Source organism: Hippocampus zosterae, chromosome 1 (genome assembly GCF_025434085.1).
Source record: "Hippocampus zosterae strain Florida chromosome 1, ASM2543408v3, whole genome shotgun sequence".
In the NCBI taxonomy this organism is placed as follows: Eukaryota; Metazoa; Chordata; class Actinopteri; order Syngnathiformes; family Syngnathidae; genus Hippocampus; species Hippocampus zosterae.
In genome coordinates, this window is record NC_067451.1 from 30,767,438 (window position 1) to 30,792,884 (window position 25,447).

At 46.6% G+C, this 25,447-nt stretch overlaps 3 protein-coding genes and 1 non-coding gene across 5 annotated transcripts in view; 1 reads left to right on the plus strand and 3 right to left on the minus strand.

The window, feature by feature from the left end:
* The window catches only part of LOC127607743 (uncharacterized), a 207,336-nt gene that overhangs the window by 88,508 nt on the left and 93,381 nt on the right, over positions 1-25,447 (minus strand). The gene's annotated exons all lie outside the window — the stretch shown is intronic.
* Positions 1-25,447, minus strand: part of guf1 (GTP binding elongation factor GUF1) — a 105,394-nt gene that overhangs the window by 17,703 nt on the left and 62,244 nt on the right.
* On the minus strand, positions 3,872-3,953 carry trnal-uaa (transfer RNA leucine (anticodon UAA)). The gene has a single exon. It is a non-coding gene; the product is annotated as a tRNA-Leu (tRNA).
* On the plus strand, positions 17,637-19,314 carry LOC127607663 (transmembrane protein 271-like). Its single transcript, XM_052076218.1, has one exon. The coding sequence runs from the start codon at positions 18,264-18,266 to the stop codon at positions 19,053-19,055; it is 792 nt and encodes a 263-aa protein (XP_051932178.1). The 5' UTR covers positions 17,637-18,263; the 3' UTR covers positions 19,056-19,314.

A 25,447-nucleotide genomic window follows, 5' to 3' on the forward strand; every position in this document is an offset into this window, starting at 1 on the left:
GGGTCGCCAGTCTTGTCAACTGCTGAAAGCAACCAATGAGCACATGGATCTCAGCAGCAGAGTGGCGCAGCGGTAGCGTGCTGGGCCCATAACCCAGAGGTCGATGGATCGAAACCATCCTCTGCTATATGGACTTTGCAGTTCCATCTTAATGTTGAGCGAGCCACAGAATTCCTTTTATGTGGTTCTCTTCAAAAGAACTTTCGGCAATCAGAAGTTGACCATGGTCTTCTCATGAATTCTCTCACATAGTAATTTCGCCTTTCTCAGTTCACTTAGCTCAAAAAGTAAACATAAGTCTTCCTTCCTCTGTGTCGTTCTGAGGCCAAGGTTTTTGGACCAGATAAGTTGACCTTCTGGATTTGTGTGAAAGGCAAAGAAATAGTCATTTCCGGAAGAGCTTTGATGGGTCCTGATACCTTATGCAGCAAGAGGTAAAAAAACAAAAAACAAACACTCAAATGGTTCCACTCTGTGCTAAAACCAGCCCTTTATTTCACTCAAAACGTTTGTCTGGGTAACTGAGAAATTTTGGGAAAGTCGGATCTGACAAAGTAATGGCAGTGGTGTGATTGGAACCCACACCTCCTGAGAGACTGGAGCCTTAATCCAGCGCCTTCGACCACTCGGCCAGACTACCTGGTAAAACCTTCGGTCAGTGGAAGTTTGTTTGCAAGTTTAAATTTTGGGGCATCCCCAGGAGCATGGTTGACAGATCAACATTCAGTGTAGTTTTGTCTGAGCTCCACTTATTTATAACGTGATAGAGCCTGCTTGGTGACGAGGCGAAACTGCTTCAAAGGCAACCAGCACAGTCCAGTTGCAATTGTCGGGTCGTCAGCCTTGTCAACTGCTTAGAGCAATGAATGAGCTCTTGGAATTCAGCAGCAGAATGACGCAGCGGTAGCGTGCTGGGCCCATAACCCAGAGGTCGATGGATCGAAACCATCCTCTGCTATCTGGACTTCACAGTTTCATCTTAATGTTGAGCAAGCCACAGAATTCCTTTTATGTGGTTCTCTCCAAAAGAACTTTCGGCAATCAGAAGTTGACCATGGTCTTATCATGAATTCCGTCACGTAGTAATTTCGCCTTTCTCAGTTCACTTAGCTCAAAAAGTAAACATGAGTCTTCCTTCCTCTGTGTCGTTCTGAGCCCAAGGTTTTTTGACCAGATAAGTTGATAGTCTGGATTTGTGTGAAAGGCAAAGAAATAGTAATTTCCGGAAGAGCTTTGATGGGTCCTGATACCTTATGCAGCAGGAGAAAAAAACCCAAAAACCAAATACTCAAATGGTTCTACTCTGTGCTAAAACCAGCCCTTGATTTCACTCAAAACGTTTGTCTGGGTAACTGAGAAATTTGGGCCAGATCAGATCTGACAAAGAAATGGCAGTGGCGGGATTTGAACCCAGGCCTCTTGAGAGACTGGAGCTTAAATCTAGCATTTTCAACCGCTCGGCAACACTACTTGGGGAAAGCCATTCTGGATAGGAAGTTTGTTGGCAAGTTGAAATTTTGAGGCACAGACCGCATGGTTGGCACATAAAACATTCAGTGTAGTTTTGTCAGAGCTCCACTTATTTATAACGTGAAAAATTCTGCTTGGTGAAGGGGCGAACCTGCTTCAAAGGCAACCAGCACAGTCCAGTTGCAACTTTGTCGGGTCGCCAGTCTTGTCAACTGCTGAAAGCAACCAATGAGCACATGGATCTCAGCAGCAGAGTGGCGCAGCGGTAGCGTGCTGGGCCCATAACCCAGAGGTCGATGGATCGAAACCATCCTCTGCTATATGGACTTTGCAGTTCCATCTTAATGTTGAGCGAGCCACAGAATTCCTTTTATGTGGTTCTCTTCAAAAGAACTTTCGGCAATCAGAAGTTGACCATGGTCTTCTCATGAATTCTCTCACATAGTAATTTCGCCTTTCTCAGTTCACTTAGCTCAAAAAGTAAACATAAGTCTTCCTTCCTCTGTGTCGTTCTGAGGCCAAGGTTTTTGGACCAGATAAGTTGACCTTCTGGATTTGTGTGAAAGGCAAAGAAATAGTCATTTCCGGAAGAGCTTTGATGGGTCCTGATACCTTATGCAGCAAGAGGTAAAAAAACAAAAAACAAACACTCAAATGGTTCCACTCTGTGCTAAAACCAGCCCTTTATTTCACTCAAAACGTTTGTCTGGGTAACTGAGAAATTTTGGGAAAGTCGGATCTGACAAAGTAATGGCAGTGGTGTGATTGGAACCCACACCTCCTGAGAGACTGGAGCCTTAATCCAGCGCCTTCGACCACTCGGCCAGACTACCTGGTAAAACCTTCGGTCAGTGGAAGTTTGTTTGCAAGTTTAAATTTTGGGGCATCCCCAGGAGCATGGTTGACAGATCAACATTCAGTGTAGTTTTGTCTGAGCTCCACTTATTTATAACGTGATAGAGCCTGCTTGGTGACGAGGCGAAACTGCTTCAAAGGCAACCAGCACAGTCCAGTTGCAATTGTCGGGTCGTCAGCCTTGTCAACTGCTTAGAGCAATGAATGAGCTCTTGGAATTCAGCAGCAGAATGACGCAGCGGTAGCGTGCTGGGCCCATAACCCAGTGGTCGATGGATCGAAACCATCCTCTGCTATCTGGACTTCACAGTTTCATCTTAATGTTGAGCAAGCCACAGAATTCCTTCTATGTGGTTCTCTCCAAAAGAACTTTCGGCAATCAGAAGTTGACCATGGTCTTCTCATGAATTCCGTCACATAGTAATTTCGCCTTTCTCAGCTCAAAAAGTAAACATGAGTCTTCCTTCCTCTGTGTCGTTCTGAAGCCAAGGTTTTTTGACCAGATCAGTTGACAGTCTGGATTTGTGTGAAAGGCAAAGATATAGTAATTTCCAGAAGAACTTTGATGGGTCCTCATACCTTTAGGCAGCAAGACAACAAAAAAACAACCAGATATTCAAATGGTTCGACTTTGTGCCCAAAACAACCCTTGATTTCACTCAAAAGGTTTGTCTGGATAACTGAGCAATTTGGGCAAGATCAGATCTGACAAAGAAATGGCAGTTGTCGGATTTGAACCCACGCCTCCTGAGAGACTGGAGCTTAAATCCAGCGCCTTCGACCGCTCGGCCACACTACCTGGGAAAAGCCATTCTGGAATGAAAGTTTGTTGGAAAGTTGAAATTTCGAGGCACCGAGCGCATTGTTTGGCACATAAAACATTCAGTGTAGTTTTGTCAAAACTCCACTTATTTATAACATGAAAAATTCTGCTTGGTGAAGGGGCGAACCTGCTTCAAAGGCAACCAGCACAGTCCAGTTGCAATTGTCTGGTCGTCAGCCTTGTCAACTGCTGAGAGCAACAAATGAGCTCATGGATTTCATAAGCAGAGTGGCGCAGCGGTAGCGTGCTGGGCCCATAACCCAGAGGTCGATGGATCGAAACCATCCTCTGCTATATGGACTTTGCAGTTCCATCTTAATGTTGAGCGAGCCATAGAATTCCTTTTATGTGGTTCTCTTCAAAAGAACTTTCGGCAATCAGAAGTTGACCATGGTCTTCTCATGAATTCTCTCACATAGTAATTTCGCCTTTCTCAGTTCACTTAGCTCAAAAAGTAAACATAAGTCTTCCTTCCTCTGTGTCGTTCTGAGGTCAAGGTTTTTGGACCAGATAAGTTGACAAACTGGATTTGTGCGAAAGGCAAAGATATAGTAATTTCCAGAAGAACTTTGATGGGTCCTGATACCTTTAGGCAGCAAGAGAACAAAAAACAACCAGAAATTCAAATTGTTCGACTTTGTGCCCAAAACAACCCTTGATCTCACTCAAAAAGTTTGTCTGGATAACTGAGAAATTTGGGCAAGATCAGATCTCACAAAGAAATGGCAGTGGTGGGATTTGAACCCACGCCTCCTGAGAGACTGGAGCTTAAATCCAGCGCCTTCGACCGCTCGGCCACACTACCTGGGAAAAACTTCGGCCAAAGGAAGTTTGTTTGCAAGTTTAAAATTTGGGGCATCCCCAGGAGCATGGTTGACACATCGACATTCAGTGTAGTTTTGTCTGAGCTCCACTTATTTATAACGTGATAGAGCCTGCTTGGTGACAAGGCGAAACTGCTTCAAAGGCAACCAGCACAGTCCAGTTGCAATTTTGTCGGGTCGTCAGCCTTGTCAACTGCTGAGAGCAATGAATGAGCTCTTGGAGTTCTGCAGCAGAGTGACGCAGCGGTAGCGTGCTGGGCCCATAACCCAGAGGTCGATGGATCGAAACCATCCTCTGCTATCTGGACTTCGCAGTTCCATCTTAATGTTGAGCGAGCCACAGAATTTCTTTTATGTGGTTCTCTTCAAAAGAACTTTCGGCAATCAGAAGTTGACCATGGTCTTATCATGAATTCCGTCACGTAGTAATTTTGCCTTTCTCAGTTCACTTAGCTCAAAAAGTAAACATGAGTCTTCCTTCCTCTGTGTCGTTCTGAGCCCAAGGTTTTTTGACCAGATAAGTTGATAGTCTGGATTTGTGTGAAAGGCAAAGAAATAGTAATTTCCGGAAGAGCTTTGATGGGTCCTGATACCTTATGCAGCAGGAGAAAAAAAACCAAAAACCAAATACTCAAATGGTTCTACTCTGTGCTAAAACCAGCCCTTGATTTCACTCAAAACGTTTGTCTGGGTAACTGAGAAATTTGGGCCAGATCAGATCTGACAAAGAAATGGCAGTGGCGGGATTTGAACCCAGGCCTCTTGAGAGACTGGAGCTTAAATCTAGCATTTTCAACCACTCTGCAACACTACCTGGGGAAAGCCATTCTGGATAGGAAGTTTGTTGGCAAGTTGAAATTTTGAGGCACAGAACGCATGGTTGGCACATAAAACATTCAGTGTAGTTTTGTCAGAGCTCCACTTATTTATAACATGATAGATTGTACTTGTTGAAGAGGTGAACCTGCTTCAAAGGCAACCAGCACAGTCCAGTTGCAATTGTAGGGTCGTCAGCCTTGTCAACTGCTGAGAGCAACAAATGAGCTCATGGATTTCAGAAGCAGAGTGGCGCAGCGGTAGCGTGCTGGGCCCATAACCCAGAGGTCGATGGATCGAAACCATCCTCTGCTATCTGGACTTCACAGTATTATCTTAATGTTGAGCAAGCCACAGAATTCCTTTTATGTGGTTCTCTTCAAAAGAACTTTCGGCATTCTGAAGTTGAGAATGGTCTTCTCATGAATTCCGGTCTATGGCAATTTAGCCTTTCTCAGTTCACTTAGCTCAAAAAGTAAACATGAGTCTTCCTTCCTCTGTGTCGTTCTGAATCCAAGGTATTCTGACCAGATCAGTTTACAGTCTGGATTTGTGTGAAAGGCAAAGATATAGTAATTTCCAGAAGAAATTTGATGGGTCCTGATACCTTATGCAGCAAGAGATCAAAAACAAAGAACCTGATACTAAAATGGTTCCACTCCGTGCCAAAATCAGCCCTTGATTTCACTCAAGAAGTTTGTCTGGGTAACTGAGAAATTTTGGGAAAGTCGGATATGACAAAGTAATGGCAGTGGTGGGATTTGAACCCACGCCTCCTGAGAGACTGGAGCCTTAACCCAGCACCTTGGACCGCTCGGCCACAGTACCTTGGAAAAGCTTTGGCCAATGGAAGATTGTTTGCAAGTTTAAATTTTGGGGCATCTCAAGGAGCATGGTTGACACATCAACATTCAGTGTAGTTTTGTCTGAGCTCCACTTATTCATAACGTGATAGAGCCTGCTTGGTGACGAGGCGAAACTGCTTCAAAGGCAACCAGCACAGTCCAGTTGCAATTGTTGGGTCGTCAGCCTTGTCAACTGCCGAGAGGAACAAATGAGCTCATGGATTTCAGAAGCAGAGTGGCACAGTGGTAGCGTGCTGGGCCCATAACCCAGAGGTCGATGGATCGAAACCATCCTCTGCTATCTGGAATTCACATTTTCATCTTAATGTTGAGCAAGCCACAGAATTCGTTTTATGTGGTTCTCCTCATAAGAACTTTCGGCATTCTGAAGTTGAGAATGGTCTTCTCATGAATTCAAAGAAATCGTAATTTCCGGAGGAGCTTTGATGTGTCCTGATACCTTATGCAGCAAGAGAACAAAAAAAATAACCAAATACTCAAATGGTTCCACTCTGTGCATTACCAGCCCTTGATTTCACTCAAAACGTTTGTTTGGGTAACTGAGAAATTTGGGCCAGATCACATCTGACAAAGAAATGGCGGTGGTGGGATTTGTACCTCGGCCTCTTGAGAGACTGGAGCTTAAATCTGGCGCTTTCGACCACACTACCTGGGGAAAGCCATTCTGGAATGAAAGTTTGTTGGAAAGTTGAAACTTCGAGGCACCGAGCGCATTGGTTGGCACATAAGACATTCAGTATAGTTTTGTCAGAACTCCACTTATTTATAATGTGAAAAATTCTGCTTGGGAAACCTGCTTCAAAGGCAACCAGCACAGTCCAGTTGCAATTTTGTCGGGTCGTCAGCCTTGTCAACTGCTGAGAGCAACAAATGAGCTCTTGGATTTCAGCAGCAGAGTGGTTCAGTGGTAGCGTGCTGGACAAGTTGATACTCATTGAATTCTGTAGCAATTTCCACACGAATCTGTTTTTCGAAACATTAGGCATGCTTTTAGGATCCTGGATCTGTACTTTTATAATAGAGGCTTTCATCACATTAAATGTTAAGGAGAGATTAAATGCAATTTTTTACCTCAAAACATCTAAAAAAAACCAAAACAATGATTTTCACTTCCTACTGTTTCGTTTTTCTTGCTATCACATCATTGAACAGTATGGACATTTTTATTTAGTCCTCATTTGAGACATAGTAACAAAGGTAAAAATTGAAAGACAGTCTAATCTTGTATTTTGTATTTATGTCAAACACCAGGGCAGTTGTACCACATCAGTCAAAAACCTTGCCGCATGTTACACAGAGGCCTGGCCTAGTGAGTCTTCATGTGAGCATCAGTACCTGAGTTAAGGCCTTATTTAGCTCCTCGTGTTTGTTCACATCTTGTATTTGTGTCAAAAAACATCTCAAAGTGCCTCAATTGTTGTGACTGAGTTTTGCCATTTTTGCCCTCGATGTTGTTTGTTACTTTGCTCCTTTATTTGGCCACACAGGATTGGGCTCGTTTTTCTAAGTGCCAATTCGAGTTCCTCTGTTATTGTCAGAATATTAAGCCTTCTATGCCCTGCTGCGTCCAGCACTGCTCTGTTTTTTACTTTGAATATTTTGCATCTGAAGATTTTTAGTTCTCCGCTCCTCATGTGACATCAATGACTTGTAAGTTAAGGTACTAAGACTCCATATTGTGACACAATTACTGTTTCAAAAATTAAATTATAACCCCAGTCTAGATTACTGTCTGATCTCTTTGGACTGAAAGTAATCATTTAAAGAGTCTGACCTGATTTTCAGGTCAACAAGCGACCCTCAGGAGGGTAATGCAGGTCTTCGTACGTAGCGATGTTGCCATGTCCTGGCGTTGTCAGTGATGCAACTAAAGACAATTATATTTGTTGTTCCCAATACTTGAAATCAACATAATGTTGCCCTGATGCTCCAAATGACCATCAAACTCAGATTTTAGTTAATCCAACAGATTTAGAGCGGCCAAGTCCAGTCATAATGACGTGAGTGACTTCCCTTTTCATAGCCTATTGACATTTTGTGAAGCATGCAGGACAATCATCCATCTTATGTCTTTTGAATGGGCCACATACTGTCATGCTGTAGAAGACGTAGGATATGCCACACTCATCCAATTTATCACACGATTGAATCTAGATATTTTCTCTAAATCAAATTATTCGCTCCATGCCAGTGACTGTTCATTCTTTTCCTGAAACTATTTTCATAACCGTGTCAGTTCCAAATTTGTTTGTAGAGCTCTTAATCACGGTTACACCAAACAACAAAAACTCATATATATTTACACACACACACACGCACACACACGCACACGCACACACACACGCACACACACACGCACACGCACACGCACACGCACACGCACAGGCACACGCACACACACACAAAGCAAGAGATTCAGCTTAGTAGAAACACCAAGGTTAAACACTATCTTTTTTTACATACTGGACAACAGTAAGATGTAAAGATCACATCATTATGCCTTGCATGCTCATATCTAGTCAGGCAAACACATGTGAGATGAAATCAACCACTGAAAAAAAAACCATCTGACTAAACCAAAGCATTCTTTCCGGACTGGCCTATAAGGCTGAATTTTCCGCCACAAAAGAAAAATAATCTTGAGGATTTCTCTGGTTACATTTTTGAGGTTGACCTTTCTCTGTGACAACTGGGCAACCTACACGAGAAGATGAACTACACAAGAAGTACAACGCTACTGAGTAAAACCTCAACATCAGATCTCATTGTATATATGTATATACAAAAAATTAACATCCACTAGCACCTGAATAAAGTACAGTTAACAAGGTGGCTGAGTGTGATGAACGGACGCCCAAGTGACGGCACAATCAAATGTTTTTCCTCACTGAGTCAATCCTTTTTTTCTGACAGGTTTCACATCAGCCTCCCTAAATCTAACAGAACTGGAATGCAATGAGTTGTAATAAAATTTCACAAATCCCGTTCTCAGCTGGTTGCCTTTTAAAGATGCCTTGTGCCATTTTTTTCCACTCCATTAAAATAGATCCCTCTATAATAAAATGTATGTTTCATTCTTCCACCAGAATATGCAAAGGATAAATAATTACACCCTGCTGATAGCATTTTGGTTCAACTCAAATGAGTTGATGGTGACTGTTCTGTCGCATGCCCATGCCCAGTGGTAGATAGCCTTGTTAGCAAGTTTTTTTTTTGGTTTAGTTTTTTTAATGAGCCCCTTCGTTTGTGGTTAGTTATAGAGTGCCAACAGCTTGAAGGCTTTCTTGCCTATTTCTTTAGTGACAAAGGGGATGTAAGGGAAAACTGATCTGAACTTCGTAGTGTGTAATTGGATAACCTGAATGCCTTTACAAATAACTGACACCAGTGAAATTGCCACCTATTATCTAAATAAAGGCACCCATTTTGTCATAAAATATACAATGGGATGTAAAAATAGAACAAGCTAATATAAATATATGTCATTTATTGTTATACCACAGAAAGATGCTGTTAGTGCAAGTCAAAAGCCAATAACGGGCGGAATAAGTTGCATTAAGTTTCTTCTTCACATCAAATGTAAAACATTGCCTAGAATGAAATAAAACACCGACATTAAAATTAATCTTATTGAAAACATCTTCAATATGTGGTTTAAAGGTTGAGTCAATTCAAACACACAAAATATTTATATTTATCAACTTTATGGAGAATTGTACTATCATATGTTAAAAGTAGAGCTGTCAGTTTAGCGCGTTTTTATTGGCATTAATTTAAATGAATTTTAATGGGATTAAATTTTTTCTCGCGAGATTAACGCGGCACACGTCACAAGCGGATGTTACGTTCCTCTATAAATACACCAGAAACAAACGCGCTGCAGACGTCCACGCCCATGTCCGTTTTGCCAACCACGGCAGCGGGAGACAAAAGAGTTTATGAATGGAAAATTTACTTTTAAAAAGTTGCCAGATTGCTCCACTGACAAGACCAAAGTTACCTGTTCTTCTCTCTCTGTGTATCATTCAGGTATACGATGTATGCCACTGACGCGATTGTTACTTGTTTGGAACTATTTTGTGTGGAAGGTTATAGTGTTCTGTGTCCATGTAAATAGAGTGGGTGGAGCTTCTCTGTGTTCGTCTGACAGTGACAGTGCGCTACAGTGGTAGCGACCTAGCGAAAGTAAAATGTCTCCAGTGTTGTCATCGAACCAAGTGTAGTCATTCGAAATGAGGTCTACACAAAACCGTAGAGAGACTTCTGCGCAGGAAGGACCAACACAATCAACATAGCCTGACTGTGTATGGGGGAGTGAACCCCCCGCCCCCTCTTTCAGAATGGTTTGCCCCTGCAGCACAGGGGAAGTGCGTGTGCTTGTTGTACGGCCGGCAGTTTCCAATACAGCAGCACATAATGAACACTGGTGTCCGGTGTCTCGTTATTCTTCAACAAACATACAGAAAAAGACTGCTGTGTTGAAAGCAAACTTGAGAAAAATGAAGTATGCAACCATGGTTTAAATCCACTATAGGCTGAGTACTAGTGTACCTTAGATGTGCACTTTATAATGTTATATTGTTCTGTTTTGATTTTATAAAAAAAAGCTGTTAAAGCAGCTGTTGTGTGACAATATTTTTTTCACCGTTATTGATGGACAGTAATATTGTGTGAGAGATTATGTGTGAATAACTGCACCAAGTGAAAAATGTTCATGTAAAATTGAAAATCGAAATTGTTATTTCAGTTAATATATGCATTTGGCACATAGAAAACTGATTCATGATTCCATGTTGATGAGAGCATTAAAATGGGGGAAAAATAGGACAAAAATGTAAAAGGAAATTCAGAAACGATAAAAAATGTGTGAGTAATCACGATTAATTTTTTAGTTCATTTGAGTTAATTATGACAGTTGCATTTTATATTATATATATATATATATATATATATATATATATATATATATTTTTTTTTTTAATCGTTTGACAGCTCTAGTTAAAAGCAAATAATTTAAAATTAAATTAGGTTTTTCGTTACATACTAAAATGTGTTGCACATATTTTAGTTTGGTGAAGCAGTAGTCATCTGTTTTCAAAAAGCCAAGTCTGAAAAATGTTCATCATGTGTTGGGATTCTTGGATTTGTGAGAAAAGGCTTTGAGGTATAAAGTAAAAGCTACATCATATAATTGATCAGAAAACTGGAAGAGAATACAGGGAAGATCATTCATCAAAATTGGAAAACAAGTTGACCCAAGGTTGATCCTTGAGGAACATAACTTGACTGAACTAAGAAAGCTGACTTACAGCCTTCCGAAGAAACATTGTTTGACTGAAACACATGGGGCTAAAGCTAGCACGTGCGATATTTGGCAGATCAACAAACTGGGTGGTCAGGCGCAGCAGAAGGAGTTCTTTGGAGATGACCTAGCAGAGTGACCATTTGGTGGCGGAAGGTCAGTTTACACCTGAAGCTTGCTCAAACCACATGGGCTGTGATCACTGCAGCGATGCAAGCCTTTCCTTTTTGCAGATAGCCCGGACTGCGCTATTTTTGCGAAATTACCAAATTTGTGTTTGCCACCTTGCAGGATTTATGGCAATGTAAGTGTCACGTTGTGCCCGAAGCGGGTTGGGACACCTGATACAGCCGTGAGGTCGGCAACGGAGCACCCGGCTGCAGGTCTATGGCGCAATCATAGGGACGGTGCGGGGGCAAAGCGCGTGCGCGATCCTCGCTAAAAACCTCACGAAGGTCAAGTCAAGTCAAGTCAAGTCAACAGTATTTATAGAGCACTTTCAAACAGCCATCACTGCATACAAAGTGCTGTACATGGAGCGATTTAACATATACAATAAACAGTAAGACGAATCAGTAATAAGTAATAAGTAATAAGGCGGTAGAAAGCACCAAGCAGTAAAACCCCCGATAGCAATCTGGCACTCCGTCAAGGCAGATAGCTTCGGAGGGTTCGACACTGGTCCGTTCATGTTCCCCGATGGCCGATCGTAGACAGTGTTTATAACAATATTTACTCCAACTGTCTATTGCTGGGCGCTCCCAGGAAATTACGGGGTTGTGGGTAGTGATGGGTCCAGCGACACCGATGCATTGCCACATGCGCCGGGCTCACAGAGCAAAGCACGTGTCGATGCATGTGCTGCTACATTACGTCACGTGATTGACACGTGAACTGCATTGACACAGTCCAGGCTTCTAATTGACACACCGGCTGCGTTGACACAGTCCAGGCTGCTAATTGACACATCGACTGTGTTGACACAGTCCAGGCTGCTAATTGACACGTGAACTGCACCGGTGCAGTTTAGACCGCATCGGCTGCTTGGCACCATACAGGCTGCGCCACTTAGTCCAGGGGGCGGCGACTCAGTGCAGAGGGCGTTGACGCAGCAAAAGCCCGCCGCACAGTGTTTATAAGGAAGTGGGTTTGGCGACACAATGCCACTTGCCGAAACAAGCCAGACCTCACTCACGCTCGCTTGTCGAAGTTCGTGTCAGTGCAGACTTCGTGTTCGTGCCTTGCCTTCCTTGCCGATTATACAGCAGAGACGCAAATCATCCGCCGTGTGGGACCATTTTGATGTCCCGGAGAATAAGGTATTATTTATTTATTTATTCAAATCGCCTTCTGTCGCCGAGAGCCTCTCGGCGAGAGGCACTCACCGAGTGCCTCTCAGATTATTGACATGTGTTGTACCATTCTAATCCGAATACATTTCAAGGTAACTCTTAGTTACTTCTTATTCACATTTCATTACAGGTGAAATGTCGAATTTGCCGGGTCGAATTGTCATACACCAACAGAAGCACCTCCACCATGCTGAGGCATTATCGGGCCAAGCATGAGAATGAAGTTCGCGATACACCCAGTATTACGCCAGGTATACAAACGTTCACTCATCTTTTCACGGTTGCTATGTTGATGATTTAATTGACAATCAGTAATTGACTCTCCACTCCATGTTTGACAATCAAGGTTCCAGGAAGCAGCTGTACTGGAAGGACCAACACACTTCTTTCCCAAACCTCTCCCACCTCGCAAAGGAGTTCCTTTGTACGCCAGCCTCATCCGTCCCTTGTGAGCGTGTGTTCTCCACAGCAGGAGAAATCGCTTGTAAAAGACGCAACAGGCTGAAGTTTAAAACATTGGAGCATCTTATTTTTCTCAATAAAAATTTGTGAAATAAAAGACCACAAGCATCCTCATTCAAATGATCTTCACATTATTTGAACACATTGAATGTTGCAAAATGAATGAATGCATGGATGTGAATGATATTGTATACACTTCATCATCAAATCGATGAATGACCTTATGAAAATGTTTTGGAACAGTTGTAGATGCAAAACCGTGCTGGCAGCTACATAATAGATAATAAAAGAAATATCCCAAACCATAGGGATCCTCCCAAAAATGTGCTGAATAAGAGATCCTTGTACACATACTTTTATTACTTCCATATTTGACCTATTGTGTGGGAATCTGGGGAAATGCCAGTAAAACACTTTTAAAACTACAATACAAAGCAATCGGAACAATCACTGGCTCCAAATAGACGGAACCCACAAATCCACTGTTTATCAAATTAAACAATGAAATCTCATGACCTGATTGACTTCAAATTCGCCCAATTAATGTACAAAGCACACAATAACCTTTGCCAAAAGATCCAGAAGCTTTTTAAAATTCGAGAAAGTTGTCATAATTTAGGGGGTACTAATCTATACAAAAAAATCCAAAACACGAACGAACATCACACAAAGTGTATCTGTTATAGGTGTAAATCTGTGGAATGACTCTGAAACGGACCAGTAAAATGAGTAAGTCTCTTGCTGAGATTAAAAATGAATTCGAGAGTAGTACAAGACAACTACACAAATCAGAATTAAGCTGATATATTCGATACACTCATGAAATATAGCAATACATCAGAAATACATTGATGAGATTATTTAATATATTAATGAAATGTAGCATCCATTATGAATATGAGAAAATCGACATATACATGTGCTCTAAAGAGTATGTACTGTATTTACAAACCTAATGTTGTAAAAATGTATTAGTACAGCATACATAAGGGTAAAAGCATTTGTTGATATTTAGACTTTCTTTCCTATTTAGAAAAATTATCAATTCATATATAAGAAGGGGTAGGACTCGGGGTAGGTTTTTTGCTTCTTTCTACTCCTTTGAACACATATTTGTGATGATGACTATTTTCTTTTCCTTTTTTTATATCTTACCTTCACCTTTTGCCAATTTATTACCGAATTGTATATTTTATATGTTCAATATACAAAACAATTTATCAGTCAGTTCAGTCTGTTAAGTGGGTTGGCTGCAGGGATCTTGAAGGTCCAGCAGGTGGCAGTGGTCAGTGACACAGTATCAGCACAGTATCAACACAGTGTGTCAGTGTGTCGACACGCCTCATGAGGCCTCATGGACCCATCACTAGTTGTGGGTCTTGAGCCAGGGCAACCCAAGAATGACCGGAGCGTTACGGGACCGCATTAAATAAAAACGGCGATGCTCGACATGGTTACCGGAGAGGCGGAATTTCAGTGGTTCCGTTCTACACGTAACTACCGCCAGGGGGCGCCCATCGAGATCACAAACCCGCTTCTTATTAACCAACTCCTCAATACAACAACCCAACTCAGACGCGAGATCTGTGTCCATTAAACACTCATCCGCCCCCGAGTCTACCAGGGCTATAACCCGCAGCGACCGGGATTCCCCAAATATCTCCCCCTCGAGTTCTAGTCTGTTGGGATTTCCCGGCCGGGGGTCGATACGCCTAGACTCGGGAGGTACTACGCGGGGTCGTGACTCACAGTACTTGGTGTAAGGGGAGAACGGCGACTCCGGACGGCCGGGAGCAGCGTGCGGACCTTGTTGGGCGCTGTCAGACATGGCCCGATCGCTGAGTCGACGCCTTCTCTCCTCCAAACCAACGTCTTTGCCACCCAGCTGCATCGGTTCCTCCGCGGTAACCACCACCTGGGGTCAAGGGTGATCCTCGGGTCCTGCTGCTTGAAGCGCCACATGGTAATCACCGCGGTGTGCGGCATGCCGGGACGGGAACCGATCACCTCCACGTTCCCGGTCTCTCTCCCTCAGGCGGTTGTCCAATCGTAGGGAGAGATCGATCAACTCCGCCAGGTCGGAACTGTGGTCGCGGGTCGCCAGTTCATCCTTGAGCTGGGGGTTTAATCCATGACGAAACAGCCCACACAGCGCTCGGTCTCCGTAGCCACTCTGGGCGGCCAATATCTGGAACTCGATCGAGTAATCCGCCACCGATCGCCTTCCCTGGTGGAGTTCGAGTAGCCGGCCCTCCGCCTCTCTGCCCCGCACGGGATGGTGGAACACCCGGCGAAACGCCGTAACGAATTCGTGGAGCGAAGACCGGAGGCCCAGCTTCGCGTCGCTCGTCACCATCGCCCATGACGCCGCCGGACCTGTCAATAAGCTCATGATATATGCCACTTTAGCGGCGTCATTAGCATAGACGGAAGGCTGTTGGTCGAACACGAGCGAGCATTGGTGGAGAAAGTGTCCACACTGCCCGTGCTCACCCCCGTAACGTGGGGGGTGTGGAAGCGAGGGCTCCCTCATAATTGTGGGGAATGATGCGGGAGCCTCAGTGGTGGTAGGACGAACCACGGGGGGAGGTGTTCCCCGTGCCTCCACCTGTACCAAACGGGGTTCGAGATCATCGAACCGATGAGCCAGCATGGAAACCGTGCTGCGGAGTTCCGTAAGGGCTTGGCCCTGCGGACTCATCTGTTGCTCTTGTCGGTACAGAGCGGACAAGATCTTTTCCATGTCTGCGGGATCCATGGTGGCCGGAGAATTCTGTCACGTTGTGCCCGAAGCGATAGACAGATCACTTCGTGCACAACAAAAATAAGGAAGTGGATCCCCGAGATAACAGACACGAAACGAGATCTTGTCAAAGAACAAAAAGAGTCTTTAATACGAAACACAAAATACCCGACAGGAAGAATAACAAAAAGCGCTGGTCAAATAAGGACCAGGGGAAAAATAAGGGAACAACAGAAAACGCTCGCGGAAAACAAAAGCGAGGAAGGTCTGAATAGACTATGGGAATAATTTACATACGATCAATAACTTGTACGACAAGACAATTGCCAAAAGGCTAGGAAGCAACGAGTAATATTAATTTAGGGTTTTTTCGCGAAAGAACAATGGCGCGGCGTGGAATTCTCCGGCAGTGAGTAAACTGCCAGAGTCTCCTAATAAAGGAAGAATAATCAATCCCGAATGAATAACAGGTGTGCAGTCGGTGGGGAGAAAGCCCGCCCCCTGCAGGTAGGCACGGGACGTGACAGTAAGAGATCTGAGACTCGAGACGAGAGCAGCACCCACCTACTTCCAGACTGTAAATGAATGACATGTAAGCTACTGCTAACTAACATAAGGAATCAGTTATGTTAATTAGCAATTAGCATTGTTAGAAAGAACAGTGCAGGTGTCCCGATCACAGACACATATTCTCAATTTGGCCATATAAAAGACTTAGGCACAGTATTTCTTCAATTTCATTCTTGATGGGTGAAGGCCCTCATACACTCAAATATTTGTCTACAAGCATTTAAAAATGAAAATTTTCATATTAAGTCTCTTTTCAGACGGGCAACTGATGTGATGAAATGAAAAGGATACATTACCAGTCGTGCAATCTGTCTAGGCCTGAGTGGGATAGGCCGCTACTCTGGAGTGATGGGTTTTTAAAAAAAAAAATTAATCCATCGGTAGTTGGAGAACACATGCCCATTTTTTTTTACAGACAGATATTGAGGCCTGAAGCTGCATCATCATTTCTTTCTGGCAGCAATGTGATGACTCATACACACATCCTCCTGTATTGATTTGGACTAAGTTGAACTCCTGCTGCCAATAACCTACCTCGTAATCACACGAGAATCCTCCTCACTTACATCTGTTCCACAGAGGGACGCTTTCTCCTACACACACAAAAGCTTTTCATAAGCCAATGATGGATAATTTGGATGGCAAAAAATCGAGTGGGCCAGGTTTTGATTTGGGCATTGCATTTCAGCACCACGGACAGCGATTTTGTGGCTTCACCCAAAAAAAATCATCTGAAAGAATTTAGTCCGTTATGTACGTCTGATACACAAGGGCAGACACACACACACACACACACACACACACACTTCATGTCTTAGATTCTTTATGACTGGGGTAGCAGAATAAAAGCATGAAACTGCAGGAAGCCTCTTTTTGAAGATTTGTTCACTTTGCTACACGCTGATTGTTTGTAAGTAAAATAAATTCAAATCACTGCCAATATACAGGGTCCGTATCTCAAATTTTTGTTTGCAAGTTAGAGCAACAAACGAAAAAAAAAGGGAAAAATCGTATCTTGAAAAACTCGTAAATCGGGTGATTCTCTCTCTCTCTCTCTCTCTCTCTCTCACACACACACACACACGCACACACACACTTTTTTCTTTGGTATTGGTATCAATGAGCACTCAAGAGTTCAATGGTCTGAAAATAAAGTGGTATCATGCATCATCATAAAATAACGTAATGTTTTTAGTATTATTTATGAATTAAGGATGAGATTCAGCAACAAGTGGATTTTTTCTGAGCCGTCATAAACTATATAAATTACACCCCTACTATAAATTAGAACACATGATAATTGTCCCTAAGTGTGAATGTGAGTGCGCATGGTTGTTCGTCTCTGTGTGCCCTGAGATTGGCTGGCAACCGGTTCAGGGTGTCCCCCGCCTACTGCACGAAGACGGCTGGGATAGGCTCCAGGACCCCGTCGCCCTAGGGAGGATTAAGCGGTTCGGAAAATGAATGAATGAATGAATGATAAAGTTCGTATTGCACAAGCTTTAATAATTCAAACGTAAATACAAAAAAAGGAAAATATCCCAAAAACTCGATGTGCCAGAAAAAAAGGTAAGGTAGGGATTCTGAAAGCCATATTTGGGATGCATCATGACATGATTGAAGTGAAAATAAATATGTGAATTTTACAACAGTGTATACGTTAAATATTTGGTCAATAAAATAAAACAGCCCCCATCCGTTGCCTTGTATTTTTCTCTACATAAACAATGGACACATTTTATCCCTCTAGACTGTAAATAAGGTGGAGTCCACAGAACCTATGGCATAGGTTTGCAAAATTGATAACACACACACACACACTCACGCGCATACACACCGCACCCGCGCAGCCCGACCACTCGGACGAGGAAGCCAAGGGTCGTAACTTCGCGAGGCTCCAAGCGTCGTCAATGCTCGCCAATGGATTATCGACGGGGCGGTCGATGCAAAGCGGGGCATGCCTGCCTGGCATGAATTAACATTTCAACCATTCCCGTAAAGCGTCGGGAATGCAGAGGGACCCCACAGCGTCGCGGACCGCCTCCGCCTCCGAACCGGTCGAGGAGAAGAACCGGCCAACGATGACCGCCGGCGGCAACCGGGGCGCTCCCGGACCGGACGGAGGATGAAGGCGGCTGCCAGCGCAGAGGGATCGAGAGCGGTAGGAGAGGTGGAATATAATGAAGTTGAGTGGGAAAGGACTGTGCGCCGTCCTGTCCAGCAGCCTCCTCTTCGCATGCGCCCTCAGCGAACTCGTGTTCGGATTAAAATGCGTCTCGTTGGGCTCCAGCGTCAGAGAACAATTCCACCTCGGCGCCGCAGCCGGAGCGTTCTACTCCGGGCTGCTCCTCGGAAGCGGCCAGGTCCTCTTGGGCGTCGCGCTGCTCTGCTGCACGGGGAAGCCGCGCAGCCGGAATCTGGTCCTCCTGGGGGTTGTGGTTTTCCTGCTTGGGGTCCTCACCGCCTTCTCCGGAGCCGTGGTGGACGGGGACACCGCTTCTCTGGTGGAGAAGAAGTATTTCCACTACTGTGTCCACTCGGGCCAGGTGAGCCGCGCCTGCGAGGAGCTGAGGGAGTACCAGAGGAATTTGGTCATCTCCACCGTGCTCAGCACGCTCGAGTGCCTCCTGGGGCTCGTCAACCTGGTGCTCATCCAAAGGTACAAAGCGGCCCAGTTCTCCCGGAGCAGGCGGGTCCAGAGGCACAGCTCCGGGCCCATCGTCTTCAGCGAGGAGCGGGACTGCTCTTCGGCGGACTTCCAGCCCGTGTCTTATATTAATCTAGCCGTTTTGAACGTGTCGGACGAGAGCGGCGCGGAAGCCCAGCGAGGGGGCCACCCGTCCATTGAGCTGCCGGGGTACTCGCCCGCAGACCCGGAACTCAACCGCTGCTTTCCCTTCTCCTACCCGCTCCCCAGTGAACTCCCGCCCGCCTATGAGGACATCTTCCCCGCCGAGACACGCAACACATAGCCGGCCGCTGTGGGACGATTAGCGAAACCCCAAAGTTTTTTGTTTTTTTTGTTTTTTTTTTTGGGGGGGGGGGGGTTCTCCCAGATGCCTGCGACAGCTTTTAACATCACCGTCACGCTAAGGAGGAGCAACAAGCTGAAATGTGGCAGTGCGGCCGCATGGCAGCATCAGGCCAGCATCTTGCAGTTCATCAAAAGTTTGTGTTGGAATATTTGCTGTTCAGATTTATACTTGTGAATTAAAAGTATATTTAACCTCACGTCTTGCGCCCTGAACCTTCCCTAAACATATATTCTTGGGATTTTTGTTGTTGTTTTAACTGCTATTGCGGCGACCAAATCGTTTGATTTATCTATTTATTTATTTATTTATTGTTTTGCAGAGGCACACACTAAATAGAGAACTTTCGCAAAAAGGAATAGAAAGGGAATAGTACCATTTCAACTCCATTACTAAAGTACACAACCCCCCCCCCCCCCCCCCCCCAATTGCATACAATACCCGTATTCAGAACTGTCACATTTCGGTTTTTCGGTCTGGCCAGAAGGTGGCAGGAGCGGTATCTCTAGCACACCTGCTGGCAATCATTAATCAATAGAGACACTATTTAAGGACTCCTACGTTCGACACCTGTTGTGGGAGTATTGTTTTTGGCATTGCTTACCTCATTGCTCATTGACTAGTGGCTTTTGACCTCGTCGTGTTTTCGCGTGTCGTCTCGGTACCAAGTTTGTGTGTGAGTACCATTTTGTTTTGATGTTCTGGCTTTTCTTGCGTGTACAAAGTGTTACATTGTTTTTCGTTCGTAGTTTGTGGGCTTTACTTTCTTTTTCTTGCTCTTTTGTGCAAGCACCTTTTGTTAGTCGTTTTTGATTTACCTCCTTATTTTCGGTTTGGACATTAAATTGTCTTACTTCGGAGACCTTGTTTTTGTCTACGTTTTTTGGATCCCCCTTCCTAACTCGGTTTACCCGAGTACGTAACAAGAACTTTGCACAATGAAAATGTTTGTTCTTTTTCAAGGGGAACACAACCCTAGATGTCAAAACTTGTTTTTCTTTTAAATGTGCATATTGTTGGCGTTGGGCAAAGTCCTTGTTTCACCAAAATAAATCACCGGTTTTCAGGAGACCCCCGAAACAACATGTTTGTTCATGAACATCGCATCGTCACAAAGTGGGAGCCATTTTCAACACAAAAAACAGAACAAAACAAGTTGTTACAGAGGAGGTTCCATTCTTCAGCTGATACAGTTTATAGTTTAAATGTCCAAACTGGCAAAAATTTAACATGTACCTGCCCTTCCAGTCTGCTTTATTTACTAACTAAACCTGACCAATATTAAATATTGAGCTATGACAAGCAACACATTGGTCAGATGCACGTATCGAGCCAGCTAATATCAAACGTGCGATTCATATGACTTGGCTCGTTCAAGTTGGCACGTCACCTTATATTGCTTTTGTATACTGTTGGCACCAATACCTGTCACGTTGTGCACGAAGCGATAGGATAATTGCTTCGCTCACAACAAAAAATAAGGAAGTGGATCCCCGAAATGCAGACACCAAACAAGGTCTCCGTAGCAAAAGGGTTTAATATACAAAAATTCGCACCGACAAAGTAGTAACATAAAGTGCTGGTCAAAACAAGGACCAGAGGGCACAAAAACGAATAACAAAAAGCGCTTGCACAAAAGGCAAGGGGGGAAAATAAGAATCGCGAAGGCAAACAAAAAACAATGTAACCACTACACGCAAGCGAGAGCCAAATCACAAACTAAGAACCATACTTACAAAATACTGAGCACGAGAGTCCCCTCCGTGAGCCGTCACCTTACCGTGGTGGAGGGGTTTGCGTGTCCCAATGATCCTAGGAGCTAAGTTGTCTGGGGCTTTATGCCCCTGGCAGGGTCACCCTTGGCAAACAGGTTCTAGGTGAGGGGCCAGACAAAGCACGGCTCATAGACCCTCATGATGAATACAATAGATGGACCAAGGTTTCCCTTGCCCGGACGCGGGTCACTGGGGCCCCACTCCGGAGCCAGGCCTGGAGGTGGGGCTCGTTGGCAAGCGCCTGGTGGCCAGGCCTACACCCATGGGGCCTGGCCAGGCACAGCCCGAAGAGGCAACGTGGGTCCCCCTTCTCATGGGCTCACCACCCATGGGAGGGGCCAAAGGGGTCAGGTGCAATGTGAGCTGGGCGGCAGCCAAAGGCGGGGACCCTGGCGGTCCGATCCTCGGCTGCAGAAGCTAGCTCTTGGGACATGGAATGTCACCTCTCTGGCAGGGAAGGAGCCCGAGCTGGTGTGTGAGGCAGAGAATTTCTGACTGGATATAGTCGGACTTGCCTCCACACACACCCTGGGTTCTGGTACCAGTTCTCTCGAGAGGGGTTGGACTCTCTTCCACTCTGGAGTTGCTCACGGTGAGAGGCACAGAGCAGGTGTGGGCATACTCATTGCCCCCCGGCTCAGTGCCTGTACATTGGGGTTCACACCGGTGGACGAGAGGGTTGCATCCCTCCGCCTGCGGGTGGGGGGACGGGTCCTGACTGTTGTTTGTGCATATGCACCAAACAGCAGCTCAGCATACCCACCCTTTTTGGAGTCCTTGGAGGGAGTGCTGGAGAGTACTCCTGCTGGGGACTCCCTTGTTCTGCTGGGGGACTTCAATGCTCACGTGGGCAACGATAGTGAGACCTGGAGGGGCGTGATTGGGAGGAACGGCCCCCCCGATCAGAACTCGAGTGGTGTTTTGTTATTGGACTTCTGTGCTCGCCACGGATTGTCCATAACGAACACCTTGTTCAAACATAAGGGTGTCCATATGTGCACTTGGCACCAGGACACCCTAGGCCGCAGTTCGATGATCGACTTTGTAGTTGTATCATCGGATTTGCGGCCGCATGTTCTGGACACTCGGGTGAAGAGAGGGGCGGAGCTGTCAACTGATCACCACCTGGTGGTGAGTAGGCTCCGATGGTGGGGGAAGATGCCGGTCCGTCCTGGCAGACCCAAACGTATTGTGAGGGTTTGTTGGGAGCATCTGGCGGAATCCCCTGTCAGAAAGAGTTTCAACTCCCACCTTCGACAGAGCTTTTCCCATGTTCCGGGGGAGGCGGGGGACATTGAGCCGAGTGGACCATGTTCCGTGCCTCTATTGTTGAGGCGGCCAATCTGAGTTGTGGCCGTAAGGTGGTTGGTGCCTGTCGTGGCGGCAACCCCCGTACTCGCTGGTGGGAACCAGCAGTAAAGGATGCCGTCAAGCTGAAGAAGGAGTCCTATCGAGCCTTTATGGCCTGTGGGACCCCAGAGGCAGCTGACGGGTATCGACTGGCCAAGTGGAACGCAGCTTCGGTGGTCGCCGAGGCAAAAACCAGAGCGTGGGAAGAGTTTTGTGAGGCCATGGAAGCCGACTTCCGGACGGCTTCAAGGAAATTCTGGTCCACCATCCGACGTCTCAGGAGGGGGAAGCAGTGCACAACTAACACTGTGTACAGTGGGGATGGGGCGCTGCTGACGTTGTGAACCGGTGGGCAGAGTACTTCGAAGACCTCCTCAACTCCACCAACACGTCTTCCTTGGAGGAAGCAGAGCCCGGGGACTCTGAGGTGGGCTCTCCTATCTCTGTGGCTGAAGTCACCGATGTGGTTAAAAAGCTCCTCGGTGGCAAGGCCCCAGGGGTGGATGAGATCCGCCCGGAGTTCCTCAGGGCTCTGGATGTTGTGGGGCTGTCCTGGTTGACACGCCTCTGCAACATCGCGTGGTCAACAGGGAGAGTGCCTCTGGATTGGCAGACCGGGGTGGTAGTCCCTCTTTTTAAAAAGGGGGACCGGAGGGTGTGTTCCAACTATAGAGGGATCACACTCCTCAGTCTCCCTGGTAAGGTCTATTCAGGGGTGCTGGAGAGGAGGGTCCGTCAGGAAGTCGAGCCTCAGATTGAGGAGGAGCAGTGTGGTTTTCGTCCCGGCCGTGGAACAGTGGACCAGCTCTACACCCTTAGCAGGGTCCTCGAGGGTATGTGGGAATTTGCCCAACCAGTCTACATGTGTTTTGTGGACTTGGAGAAGGCGTTTGACCGTGTCCCTCGGGGAGTTCTGTGGGGGGTGATTCGAGGGCATGGGGTACCGAACCCCCTGATACGGGCTGTTCGGTCACTATACCACCGATGCCAGAGTTTGGTTCGCATTGCCGGCAGTAAGTCGGAATTGTTTCCAGTGGGGGTAGGACTCCGCCAAGGCTGCCCTTTGTCGCCAATTCTGTTCATAACCTTTATGGACAGAATTTCTAGGCGCAGCCGAAGCGTTGAGGGGGTCCGTTTTGAGGGCCTCAGTATTGCATCCCTGCTTTTTGCGGATGATGGGGTGCTGTTGGCTCCTTCAAACGGGGCTCTCCAATTCTCACTGGAGCGTTTCGCAGCCGAGTGTGAAGCGGTTGGGATGAAGATCAGCACCTCCAAATCTGAAACCATGGTCCTCAGTCGAAAAAGGGTGGAGTGCCCCCTGCGGGTCGGGGAGGAGATCTTGCCCCAAGTGGAGGAGTTCAAGTATCTTGGGGTCTTGTTCACCAGTGGGGGCAGAAGGGAGCGGGAGATCGACAGGCGGATTGGTGCAGCGTCTGCTGTGATGCCGGCGTTGTATCGGTCTGTCGTGGTGAAGAAGGAGCTGAGCCAAAGGGCGAAGCTCTCAATTTACCGGTCGATCTACGTTCCAATCCTCATCTATGGTCACGAGCTATGGGTTGTGACCGAAAGAACGAGATCCCGGTTACAAGCGGCCGAAATGAGTTTTCTCTGCAGGGTGTCCGGGCTCTCCCTTAGAGATAAGGTGAGAAGCTCGGTCATCCGGGAGGGGCTCAGAGTCGAGCCGCTTCTCCTCCATATCGAGAGGAGCCAGATGAGGTGGCTTGGGCATCTGATTCGGATGCCTCCTGAGCGCCTCCCCGGTGAGGTGTTCCAGTCATGCCCCACCGGGAGGAGACCCCGAGGAAGACCCAGGACACGCTGGAGAGACTATGTCACCCTGTTTGCCTGGGAACGACTCGGGATCCCCCGGGGAGAGCTGGACGAAGTAGCTAGGGAGAAGGAAGTCTGGGCATCCCTGCTAAAGCTGTTGCCCCCGCGACCCGGCCCCGGATAAGCGGTAGATGATGGATGGATGGATGAGCACGAGAGTTCAAAAAGCGAAACACGACGAGGTCTGTAGCAATAGCAGTCAATGAGCAAGGAAGTAGCAAGGCGAAATTCAATACTCCAGCGACATGTGCATATCGGAGGGCACAGCAGGTGTGCACAGAAGTCCGCTAATGCCACCTGCTGGCCAGACTGCAACATAACCGTGACAGTACCCCCCCCCCCCCCCAACGGACGCCTCCTGGCGGACCACCCGGCTTCGATGGGTGCGCAGCGTGGAAAGCGCGGAGAAGGGACGGGTCCAAGATCCAGGAGCGGGGGACCCATTGCCGATCCTCGGGGCCGTAGCCCTCCCAGTCGACCAGGTACTGGAACCCCTTCCCACTGCACCTAGAGTCCAAAATTTGTACACCGGGTCACCATCGATAATCCGTGGAGGAGGCGAGGTGGGAGGCGGAGCCAAGGGACTGGTGGCCACCGGCTTAAGCAGGGAGACGTGGAAGACTGGGTGGACCTTCATGGTGGGCGGCAACCGGAGCTTGACGGAGACGGGGCTGATGATCGAGTCCACCACGAACGGTCCCGTGAAGTGGGGCCCCAACTTGCTCGAAGTGCCGGCCAGACGCAGATCCCTCGTCGACAGCCACACCTCCTGGCCCACCTGATAGGCTGGCGCCGGGTGACGACGACGATCTGCGATCATCTGGTTCCTGGAGGCGGTGCGAGACAACGCGGCCCTGGTCTCTTTCCACTTGCGATGAGCCCGTCTCAGATGACGCTGCACTGACGGGACCTCCACCTGCCCTTCTTGTGATGGAAAAAGCGGCGGCTGATAGCCATAGGCAGACATGAAAGGAGACCGACCTGTGGCTGACGAGACGACAGTGTTATGGGCATATTCTACCCAGGGCAGGTGAACAGACCATGATGAGGGACGATGGAAACACACGCAACGCAGCGCCGCCTCCAGGTCCTGGTTCATGCGCTCAGTCTGTCCGTTGGATTGTGGGTGGTAGCCCGACGAGAGACTTGCCGTGGCTCCCAGGGCTAGACAGAACCGCTTCCACACCCTGGAGACAAATTGGGGACCCCGGTCCGACACAATGTCCACTGGAATCCCATGGAGCCGGAAGACATGGCGAACAAGAAGGTCAGCGGTCTCCAGGGCAGACGGTAACTTTGACAAGGGAACAAAATGAGCAGATTTAGAGAAGCGGTCCACAATGGTAAGAATAACGGACTTTCCCCGGGAAGGAGGGA

Bases quoted from the DNA above. Each gene is read 5' to 3' on its own strand.
- LOC127607663 (XM_052076218.1), top strand. From the start codon at position 18,264: ATGAAGTTGAGTGGGAAAGGACTGTGCGCCGTCCTGTCCAGCAGCCTC.